Source organism: Bombina bombina, chromosome 3 (assembly GCF_027579735.1).
Source record: "Bombina bombina isolate aBomBom1 chromosome 3, aBomBom1.pri, whole genome shotgun sequence".
Lineage (NCBI taxonomy): Eukaryota > Metazoa > Chordata > Amphibia > Anura > Bombinatoridae > Bombina > Bombina bombina.
The window spans coordinates 747,284,954-747,296,973 of record NC_069501.1 but is presented as its reverse complement, the minus strand read 5'-3'; the positions used below and the strand labels follow the sequence as shown (position 1 = coordinate 747,296,973).

Here is a 12,020-nt window from a genome sequence, read left to right as displayed (position 1 = left end):
TTAGGCTCAGCACCCTGGATAGTCCTTGCTTATTGGTGGCTACATTCAGTCAATAAATAAGCTATCGTAACCCAGGTTCTGAACCAAAAATAAGCCAGTTCCTAAGCTTTACATTTCTGTTTTTTAAATAAAGATAGCAAGAGAACGAATAAAAATTGATAATTGGAGTGATTTAGAAAGTTGCTTAAAATTGCATATTCTATTGGAACCATTAAAGAAAAAATGTGGGTTTAGTATCCCTTTAAATGGACATAATAGTGCAAAAAGAAAATACTCCAATAAGTTACAGTAATAACACCTGCAAAGGTGTTAAACACATAGTATAGGAAATGTTTAGTTATGAGAAATGAAACAACTTTGCAATTTATTTGCATTATCTATGTTGCTCCCGTTTCATGTATATCTCTGAAAATAAAGCAATTTCTAATTCACAGATTTTAAAATGCACCTGCTGACTTTTAAAAGGATTTAATTGGATCTTTTAAATAAGGCAAATGTGGGGGGGGGGGGAGTTGGGCTATTTAAAAATAGCTGCAGTAAAAAGGATGTAAATTTGTTTAAAACAGACTTGGCTAATATGTTATTCTATAGCAACACAACAGAAATGGATTGTAATTACAAGGTGTTTACTGACCCTTTAAAGTCACTTCCACAGCAACAATACACTAGTGCAGGGGTCATCAATCTTGGATCTCCAGAGGTTTTGAAACTACATTTCCCATGATGCTCAGCCAGCTTAAAGTGTCTGAGCATCATGGGAAATATAGTTCCAACACCTTTGGAGAGCCAAGGTTGATGACCCCTGCACTAGTGGAACCTAACTGAAGACATCTGGTGAGCCAATGAAAAGAGGCATATGTGTAGCCACCAATCACCAGTTACCGCCTAGTAGTGCTTTGCTGCCCCTTAGCAGTCCTAGGTATCTTAAAATCACAAGCTCTATTTGAATTATGAAAGTTTAGTTTTTTCTGTCACATACTTTTAAGCATTTTAATAAGTAAAGTAAATGTGGTGTCAGTATATTAAAGTTAATGCACCATTTACATTTCCCTTTAACTGTTTTAAATCAAAGGAAAATATTGGTTTTAGCCCTAATTAACACTCTCTGATGAACTGACAATTGGATGATTTATTGTTCCAATGTGCTAATAAATAAAGGGAAATCAATTACCTGGGCTTGAACCATAGTTCCTAATGGCAATCTCTTTACATATCACTTTGCTGTTTGCAATTATGTTCCCAAAATTGACTTCAGAATCAATCATTAAAAAACAGGATGGTAGAAACCTGCAAGGAAAACACATAGGGATTATTAGATTTCTAATGATGCCATATAATAATATTCCCCCATCTTCCACCACAGGTTAGTTTTTCATAATATTAAATGCATGTCTGCCCATGATAAAGCAGCAGATAACTTAGGTAATATGAAAGCATATCTAACTTATTGAATGTTCATTTTTTTTGCTTCTGTACTGGTACTGTTATCTTAAATATCGGGTGTTCCCTTAAAGGGACATACTAGCTAAAACTAAATTATGCAAAAAATATTATATTTATAAAAATTAATGTTTCAATGGTATATAAACATATGCTCTGTAGAGCAAGTGCACCAGAATTCAATTACCATTGGCTTGTATTGCGCAATTTAAGTAATCATCTAACCAATACATGTTACTGCTGGCTTTGAGCAGTTGCAGTGTTTCAAGGAGTGTGCACATGGCATGTGCATAATATGTACATATCTAGAACAGTGACTAGAAACATTTTTGCTAATATAAGTATATTGTAAAATTACTTTTATTCAAGATTGATATCCCCTAATGCACATATCAGTTTAAACCATTACATCCATATAATGTTTTCCCAATGAATGAAATGACCAGCAGCAGACCATTAAACATACTTTTTTGTAGCTGCAATATCTGTTTTTGGTTTTTGCAAACATAACCAATTATTTTCCTGAACATGCCCATTTTAACAGACTGAGGATGCAGAAAATGCTTATCTTCTTTCTTTCTCTCTTTCTTAATACATTGTTTGAGTTAAAGTGCCATAAAACATGATGATATCTGTGCATATCCTAAAAGGGCTAATTACTGTAGGTAAAAATAGTTTGCATTAAAAAAAAATTAAAAATTGGTTAAACAAGTATTTTGAAATAATTTTCAAAAATAAGCAAAAATTAGTTACATAGCCATGCTGTCTGGATTAGTGTGATCCACTCCCCTAACATCAAAAACACAGGCATTGTATTTCAACTGAGTTCAGATTATTTGCTTCTAGGCATGCTCCAGCAGATAATGACTGTTAAAGTCTTGCATTCTACCATATAAATGGTGGATAAAGATGCAGCCATAAAAGGAATTGTGTGGGGGGAGTCAGAGCTGTACAATTCAGACACTTAAAAGAAAGGGTTAATGGTGAAGCACTGCAGTATAAATTTGCAGGTAATGTAATTAATGTACATATTATTATATTTTGTTTCTATTCCAACTTGTTTTATGTCCCTTTAACAATCCACACTTTTAAGTTAAAGGTACATAAACATAGAATAAATATACTCAAGAAGCATTTCAAGGGGTATGTCATTGGACAGTGAAACACTGCACATTTTTTAAAAGACAGTTTTAAATGATTTTATGGTACATATTTTGCATGCAGAGCTTTTTCCAGCAAGGAAGGCTAAGGTTAATACCCAAATACAGGAGGTTCCATGTCAAGGCATTTGGCCATATCTCTTGGCCAAAACTGTAAATAAATTCTCAGTTTTATTTATTTATTTTACTGTTTGCTGTATGTTATCATAACTTGCTCTGTTGTTTTTAATCTAATGATGTATAAATATATATAAACTAAACATTCCCGAGCATTAAAAAGCATGAAGCTTCTAAAATTAAACTTATATTATTACAGATTTGTGTAGTGGGAGATCTCATTTTGGAATTTTTGTGCTTTTTAACATTTGATTGGAAACTAATTCTCAAGCATTAAGATAAATATGATAAAAAATTTGTGTCTGTGCATTTGTGATGTGTAGTATATGTATGTGTAATGTAGCATTTGTGTGATATGTAATGTGTGCTTGTGATTTGTATGTATTGTGTGTGTGTGTGGTCTGACTTCTATTGGTTGGAAACCACTGCAGGTACTCACTGCCCCCCAGGGCTACAGCACAAAGCAGAACAATACAGTATATGGGACTAGAACCTCTACAAACCTCTGCCATCAAATCACTACTGAGCATGTCTTCACTTATCGTTAAAGCTATTTGCATCTACTGAGCATACTCCAAATACATCAAAATAAAAGGCTTTAAACTGTTATATCACAGCAATCACTGCTTGTTTTATTTCACCTATACATTTACTAGACAGTAACTCTATCTGCATGCCAAATTTTAAAAAGATTACTGCAGAGATTTTTTTTCTGTAGGTTTAATTTGAAGTGCTAAAGAGATAAAGGAAATATCTGTTTTAAATGCTTACTAACACAACTGAGGTTGTCCAAAAACCTGCCAAACTTCCAAAAAATTGGTTCACATAATCTAAAGTTACAAGCATCAGAAAAAATGGGTTTAAACTATTGCTGTGCAGTATATAGCGACATTAATAAATAAATGTACATACACGTGGAGAGAGAGATGTAAACTAATTAACTTGAAATGTTGACAAATTTCAAAAGCATTACAGCAGTGTTTCTCAACCGCGGTCCTCAAGTACCCCCAACAGGCCAGGTTTTCATTATAGCTGAACTAGAGCACAGGTGAAATAATCACCCATCAGCTGATTATTTCCCCTGTGCTCTAGTTCAGATATAATGAAAACCTGGGATATTGGGGGTATTTGAGGACCACTGCATTAGAACACTTTGTAGACCTTCATAGTCATATTCAAATGTTCTGGTATACAGTATATTTTAATACATACAAATTCTATATGGGCGTATATAAAAAAAAAAACATATTATGTAGACTATGAAAGACATTTTGAATAGCATACCCTATCAATGGCACTTCAATAGAATCTTTGTCAACGACAACAATCAGTCTGTCACATGCATCTTCTTTTTCCATTGGCTGATATTTCACTGTTGCTGTCACATGAAGACCAGGAGCAATTGGGCTTTTTGGCTGTTTTGCTATGAGTGTAAACTGAAATAAAACATAAATATAGACACAGGTATTACACACAGCATGACAGTAAAGCTGCGCTAGAGACTCTGGTTGTGAGTGGGCGACAGCAGGCAGGCACATTTTAGTATGGGACCACTCATTTCAAATGAGGGGTCAGACATCTATTTAGGTAGCAATCAACTGCAGAAATTGCTATAAAAATAGTACCTGTTCACTAGGTGAATTGTATGGTGCTCTTTGCTTTAAAAGGGACCCTAGAACCAAAATATACAGTTTACAAGGGGGTCTCTTTCAAATAAGAAGGTGTCCAGGTGGTTATCATCTTATTACTATGGCAACAGTCATCACCTTACAGAAAATTAGGCATATGGAACCATATCATGGTGGTGTGGTCTCCCCTATGATGCCCCCCATAATACAAAGAGGCACTTGTGACCTCTTATTTAAAAAGAACAATACTTCTCTTTAAAATGAATTGGCCTGTGCCCATTAAGCTGCCAATTACTAATACCTCAAAGCATTTTTCTATTTTGGGGACTTTGTTTATATTTAAAAGGACTTTGATATCCTATCACCATAGAAATATAGCATAAAACCCCTAATTTATATAAAAGACAAAACAAAGGGGCGCCTCATGTGTAGTATCATCAAATAAGCATAAAGCCACAGAAAAAAGCCAAATGGGTACTCACAAGGCTCTGGAGCACACCTATGTGCTTGTAGGGACAGGCTGCAGATTTTATCAGGTGTGACAGCTCAGCCACAGAGGATATCAGTCATTAACTGTAGTAGGAAAATAAAACACAGGAAAAGCACCAAATTGTGCAGATCACAAAGGATGTGGTGTTTGACTTAGCACAAAGAAAGATTGGGTACTCACATGTTAGATGAGCACACTTATGTGCTAGTAGGAGCAAGCTGGCATATTATGGTAAGGTGTGTCAGCTCACCACCAAGGGACTTTTCCTTAGGATGCAATATCCAAAAGTGGCAGACTTCAGTGTGTTAGGTTCCACTCCAAGCAGGTGCAGGCAGGTAAAATCACTCACAAGAGTATACAAAGGAGTGAACTAGGGGCATGCAGTCAAGCCCCCTATGCCCCTAGTTCACTCCTTTGTATACTCTTGTGAGTGATTTTACTTGCCTGCACCTGCTTGGAGTAGAACCTAACACACTGAAGTCTGCCACTTTTGGATATTGCATCCTAAGGAAAAGTCCCTTGGTGGTGAGCTGACACACCTTACCATAATATGCCAGCTTGCTCCTACTAGCACATAAGTGTGCTCATCTAATATGTGAGTACCCAATCTTTCTTTGTGCTAAGTCAAACACCACATCCTTTGTGATATGAACAATTTGGTGCTTTTCCTGTGTTTTATTTTCCTACTACAGTTAATGACTGATATCCTCTGTGGGTGAGCTGTCACACCTGATAAAAGCTGCAGACTGCCCCTACAAGCACATAGGTGTGCCCCAGAGCCTTGTGAGTACCCATTTGGCTTTTTTATGTGGCTTTATGCTTATTTGATGATACTACACATGAGGCGCCCCTTTGTTTTGTCTTTTACAGAGCATTTCTGGACCATTGTTGGTGAGGAGGAGGCTGCCATCGTTTGGAAGAAAGATACACTTCTTAATCTGAAATTGAACTTTCCTTTAACATGCCAAATTGCTGGCAATTCTAATTGTATTTACATGCTTATATATCATTGAGGTTATCACTAGCTATTTATTAGCGCTCACCCTTTAGTTGTGTAGATAAACCCCTAATTTACCATTCTAATGTAGAGTTTCATTTCCTTAAGTGTCAAGTGATTCTCATAGTAATTATGATCACCTAGCGGCAACAACTACCATCAATTTATTGTGCTGTTAATGTCAGAGATCACACATTTTTCTCTGAACTTTTGTTGGCTACACTGTAATTTTGGACAGCAGTAGGAACGTGCACATACTGTATTGACAAAATGGGTCATGTCATCTCTCTGGGAAAATAGAATATTGTTTAATTTTAAAATCTGTCTAATCTTTAATGGTTAAATATCTTATACCTACTCATTTTCTACACCAATTGCAATATGGTGAAAAGTGAAAAAAATAATGATTTTTTTCAACTATTAATTTGTGTTGAAAAATTTGAGAATAAAATCCAAAATGCTGTGTTTTTGAAAGGTGAACTGATGTGGGACCATACAATCCGTGTTTTAAATATTTAGGAAATAATGACATCAGTGCTGATATAGAAACATAGAAACATAAAATTTGACGGTAGATAACCATTCCCTGCTGCCAGCTTAGAAGAGACCACTCAGTGGGCACCGGCATGACTGGCCATAGAAACATAGAATTAGATGGTAGATAAGAACCAAAAAAATCCATCAAGTCTACCTATATTACATGTTACTTTTTCCTTAGTATAACCTTATGCATTACCCAGGTATTTTTGAATTCCTTTACAGTCTTTGTGTTTACCACCTCAAATGGAAGTTTATTCCATGAATCCACCACCCTTTCTGTAAAAAATGCTTCCTCAAATTTCTCCTGAATCTGCTACCCTCTAACTTTAGATAATTGACCCCTTGTTTTGGCATTTATTTTTTGTGAAAAATGCTTTCAGCTTCTATTTTATTAAGTCCCTTCATATATTTGAAGGTTTCAATCATGTCACCTCTTTATCTTCTATCCTTTAAACTATACATATTTAGATCATAGAGTCTTTCTTTGTACGTTTTATATTTTATTTTATTAAGTCCCTTCATATATTTGAAGGTTTTGATCATGTCACCTCTTTATCTTCTATCCTTTAAACTATACATATTTTGATCATAGAGTCTTTCTTTGTACGTTTTATATTTTCGACCATGTCCCATTTTAGTAGCCCTCCTTTGGACAGCTTCTATTTTATTGATATCTTTCTGAAGATATGGTCTTCAGAACTGTGCACAGTATTCCAGATTTGGTCTAACTAATGATCTGTAAAGTGGCATAAGAACTTTGCTATATCTGCTACTAATACCTCTTCCAATGCAACCAAGTATTCAACTGGCCTTACTGGCTGCACTGCTGCTTTGTGTACCAAATTTTAAATCATCTAAAATAATAATTCCCAAGTCCCTTTCTTCTTTAGTTACAGTCAGTAATGTATCATTGAGACTATAATTGGCCTTTGGGTTTTTGGATCCTATATGCATAATTTTGCTCTTGGTAATATTACATTTCAGATCCCATGTATTTGATCAGTCCTCTATTTTTTTTAATATCACTGTTTATTTGATCAACCCCTCCTGGAACATCTAGCATGTGCACCAAAGAAAATGACACCATAATATAATTATTTATTGTATTTCATATGGCTGAATTTCCCTATCTTATGCTATTTCTGCAAACCAAAGATAGCTTCAGAAAATGCTTGTTAAAAAAAAAACAAGGTATAATGTGTGTGGGTGTCTCCAAGTAAAATACTGAAATAGATGTATAAATGCAATGAGTGCCAAATGAATAAAAACAGCTGTAGCACATGGGTTTAAAATGGCTCAGCACTGAAGGGGTTAAACCTTAGATTAAATAATTTTGACACATCTGTCCCATGTCCAATAAAGAACAACTAGATATTAGACTTTAGGTGGGATTTTATAACATAATCTATAACTACTATGATTATAACCCTTTAGATGCAATATAATATGCTGTACTATGCCTCTTTAAAGGGGTTAAACACATAATTAGAGTCAAGCACAGGAGCCACAGGTTTTGCAGTTTTCCAACTGGAACTAGGTCACTTTCAGTCAATCAGTTGCAGATAAACAGGGGTTAAACACATTGAGCTAGATTACAAGTTAAGCAATATCCTTCAGCACTTTTGAGCATGGTAACTGCACACAAGGTAAATCAATAGCGCTGGTAATACAAGTTGAAAGTAAAAAGTTTGCGTGAGAGTGAAAGACTCAGGTGTGCTAACCCTAAACAACTGCATTAAAGCTAAAGGTGTGTTAGGAATACTTCAAATTCATATGTTCTTTACTTAGAAGAAAATATTCATATTAAAATATATAAATATATATATATATATATATATATATATATATATATATATATATATATATATATATATATATATACATATACATATACATACTGGGCTAAAAGAATCTGCTCCTAGGTAGTGGCTCGCCATAGAACAAGCTACTGAGCTGTTGTTCGTTGCTGGTAGACCACTTCTCTCTTTCTATGTATGTATGTATACACAGTGTGTGTGCGCATATATATATATATATATATATATATATATAATTATGCTTGTATTAAACTGAAATATTTCCCACTAAAGACTGTAAAATATATTGTAATCACAAATAGAAGGTGATTAATAAATGTTATTTTGTTTATAGGCATTTTTATTAGTAGTAGTATACTGCATAATACAACAATTTACACAGTATTGTATGGTGCTGTTTTTTTTTAATTAAAACTTGATAAGAATATTATTAATATTTATACAAAGAATTGCACATCTGTCTCATATTGTATTAGAGATTAAATAGTGCCAAGTTGGAATTCTATAAAATGTTTGCATTTCCTGTATGAAAAATGAGTCAATAGTCCTAAGAAATACAAGTAGCATCTTACAGACAGAGTACAGTACCTCAATCTCATATTGGTGAAACCCTGTACTATTACATTTAAGAGATAAAAAACAAATGACAATTGTATCAGACATGTGGAAGAGTAGCAATTAAGTATATTAAGCATATTTTCTAGAGCATAAACATCAAAAACTTATAATATATTTAAAATATGATCTATCAAATGTGACTTGAAATAATGTATTCCAATAACCTATTTAGAGTTACCTGTGGATCTATGGGTCCCTTGATAGTGATGTTCTTAGCCACAGGGCTAATGTTCTGCACAATCAGGTTGGCTTGATAACTCTCTCCAACCAAAGCATCTATAAAGTGCAGCATAGATGGAGAGACCCTCACCCCGATTTCATTATTCAACAGGTCCCCCATCTCTTTATGGTTCCTGATGGTCTGTGTGTTAAGGAAAAATGTAAATGAAGCAGCAGCAACCATAAGATAAACAGAAAATGCTTAAAGGGACAGTCAACACCAGAATATTTGTTGTTTAAAAAGATAGATAATCCCTTTATTACCCATTCCCCAGTTTTGCATTACCAACACAGTTATAATAATACACATTTTTCCCTCTGTGATTACCTTGTATCTAAGCCTCTGAAAACTGCCCCCTTACTTCAGTTCTTGTGACAGACTTGCAGTTTAGCCAATCAGTGCTAACTCCTAGGTAACTTCACGTGCGTGAGCTCAATGTTATCTATATGACACACATGAACTAATGCCCTCTAGTGGTGAAAACTGCCAAAATGAATTCACATAAGAGGCAGCATTCAAGGTCTAAGAAATTAGATTTAACTTTCAACTAAGAATACCAAGAGAACAAAGAAAATTGGTGATAAAAGTAAGTTGGAAAGTTGTATAAAATTGCATGCCTTATTTGAATCATGAAAGTTTATTTTGGAATTGACTGTCCCTTAAAGAATTTCAGGTATAGACAAGACATTACATCATGTGAAATCCTTACAAAATAATATTTTTCTGATAATTTGTGCTTATTTTAAAAATAAGATGTAAAATGTTTTTATTTCACATAAAAAAGTATAGCTCATGGATCTGAGAATTAAAGGGACAGTACACTGTAAAATTGTTTTTCCATAAATGTATTTTAAATGACTTGTTATACCAACTGCAGAGTATAAAATATTTGAGAAATTGCATTTTTGGGTTTATTTGTGTATCTGAAGTAGCTGGTTTTGTGCTTTGAAACCACAGCCTATTACAATGGGTTGAGCTTCAGGTAATATCAGATCTCATTATGTTATCACTTTTATTCACACACACTTGCTTCCTTATCTTATATTTGTCTGGAACACCAAAGCTCAATACATAGAGAGAACAATGGAAAATTATCATTTTATTACTTAAAGGGACACTAAACCCAAAAAAATTCTTTCATGATTCAAGTAGAGAATACAATTTTAAACAATATTCCAATTTACTTCTATTATCTATTTTGCTTAATTATTTAGCTATCCTTTGTTGAAGAAATAGCAATGCACATGGGTGAGCCAATCATATGAGGCCTCTATGTACAGCAACCAATCAGCAGCTACTGAGCATATCTAGATATGCTTTTCAGTACAGTATATCAAGAGAATAAAGCAAATTAGATAATAGAAGTAAATTAGAAAGTTGTTTAAAATTGCATGCTCTTTCTAAATCATAAAAGAAAAAAATGGGGTTTCATGTCCCTTTAACTAGCATGCCCCCCACTGAGGGTGTAATCTCTTCTGCTGGCTGTGTTTACTTAGGCTTGTCAATAGCATATACGCAAGTATCAAAACTTTCAGTATAGGTTGGGAAACTACAAGCTAAATCAGCTATTTCAAATGCTGAAATATGAGTAAAGGAGCTACTTGCAACCAATTTAATACACTCTAGCAGGTAAAAAGGATCATTGGGAATAATTTAAAGGGGAGAAAGTTTTTGGGTGAACTGTCCCTTTAAGCAATTTAGACTGCTTAGAGAGCTGCTTTCATAACCAATTTATACCATATTGCTGGGTTGCTCAGCTAGCAGATTACATGTAAATATTGAGAGAATTAACTACATTATATAAATTAATTGATACAATATATCCAAGCCACATACATTATAAACATGCACAAAAAGTGATGGAAATGGCTGCCTGAGTCATATTGAATATATTAAATACATTTCTGCAAAATCACATTTACAGGAGCTTTTTACTCAAGACAGACTTGCTATGAAAACATTTTTGTTATTCTATTTACTACAGTTTCTAATGTAATAGTGATTGATGAGTGTGAAAAGATACATTTCAAATCGGGAGCTATTAGTTATATTCTACAAGCCCTGAAAAACTTAAACTTTTAGGTGCATTAAACAGTTACTACGCTGTTGAGGGGAAAAAAGAAACTAGTAGAGGGATATTTAGTAGCGATGTGACAGTTTACATGTATCCAGAATATTACTAAATAAACATGTTTTATTTCATTGTTATGTGTAGTTCTACGGACAGACAGATTGCGAGTAAAGTGACTGTACAACATTAAGTTATATGGCATAAACATCAGTTCTGAAACAATTCTCTGAACGATTTTCTTAAAAGTATTTGCTATTGCATGTGAGTAACTATATACAAATAAACATACGTTTATACACTGAATGTACCATACGTACCTCTGAGCCGTTGTGGACTACTATCTGGGCATATCACTCTGCTCTCTCAGTTTTGCTGCTTTGCTGTTTCCATGGAACCCAGATGTAAACAATGTTTGTTCCTGCTTCAAGCATGCTAATGGTTGCCTAGATAGCCGACGCGTGGGGAGGAGCTACAGGAAAGCAACGTCCAATTACAGTTCAGTGAAACAGACACAGGCACATTACTTCTGTGAACAATATCTTTATTTTCACACTATACACGCGATGCACATATAAAAACTGAATCCATATATAATATATGGGGTCTGTGAAGTAGGGATTAATACCCCTAAAGTCAAAATCAATAAGATTAGAGGGAACGGTGTAAAAGCCGGAACGGAACAGGGGATGTACTAAAAGGAATGACAAGGGTGAATGACAAAATGGAATGCCCATAGACTTTAATGGGATGTAAAATTAAAAGTGTTAAAGCAAAAAAACTATGAGACATATCAACTAGATATTTACTAGATATGTTCCCCAGGTACAGTAGCATATTCTGAAAGTGAGATTACGTCAGATTATAGCTGCTTTCTATGGAATGACAAGGGTGAATGACAAAATGGAATGCCCATAGACTTTAA

At 34.3% G+C, this 12,020-nt stretch overlaps 1 protein-coding gene across 1 annotated transcript in view; it reads right to left on the bottom strand.

Moving 5' to 3' along the window:
- The window catches only part of CFAP47 (cilia and flagella associated protein 47), an 801,982-nt gene extending 790,468 nt beyond the window's left edge, over positions 1-11,514 (bottom strand). Inside the window, 4 exon segments of the mRNA XM_053705439.1 lie at positions 1,172-1,287; positions 4,002-4,153; positions 8,986-9,168; positions 11,416-11,514. Of these exon segments, the coding sequence (XP_053561414.1) occupies positions 1,172-1,287; positions 4,002-4,153; positions 8,986-9,147 (430 nt within the window). The 5' untranslated portion in view covers positions 9,148-9,168; positions 11,416-11,514.
- Between the last annotated feature and the right edge of the window lie 506 nt (positions 11,515-12,020).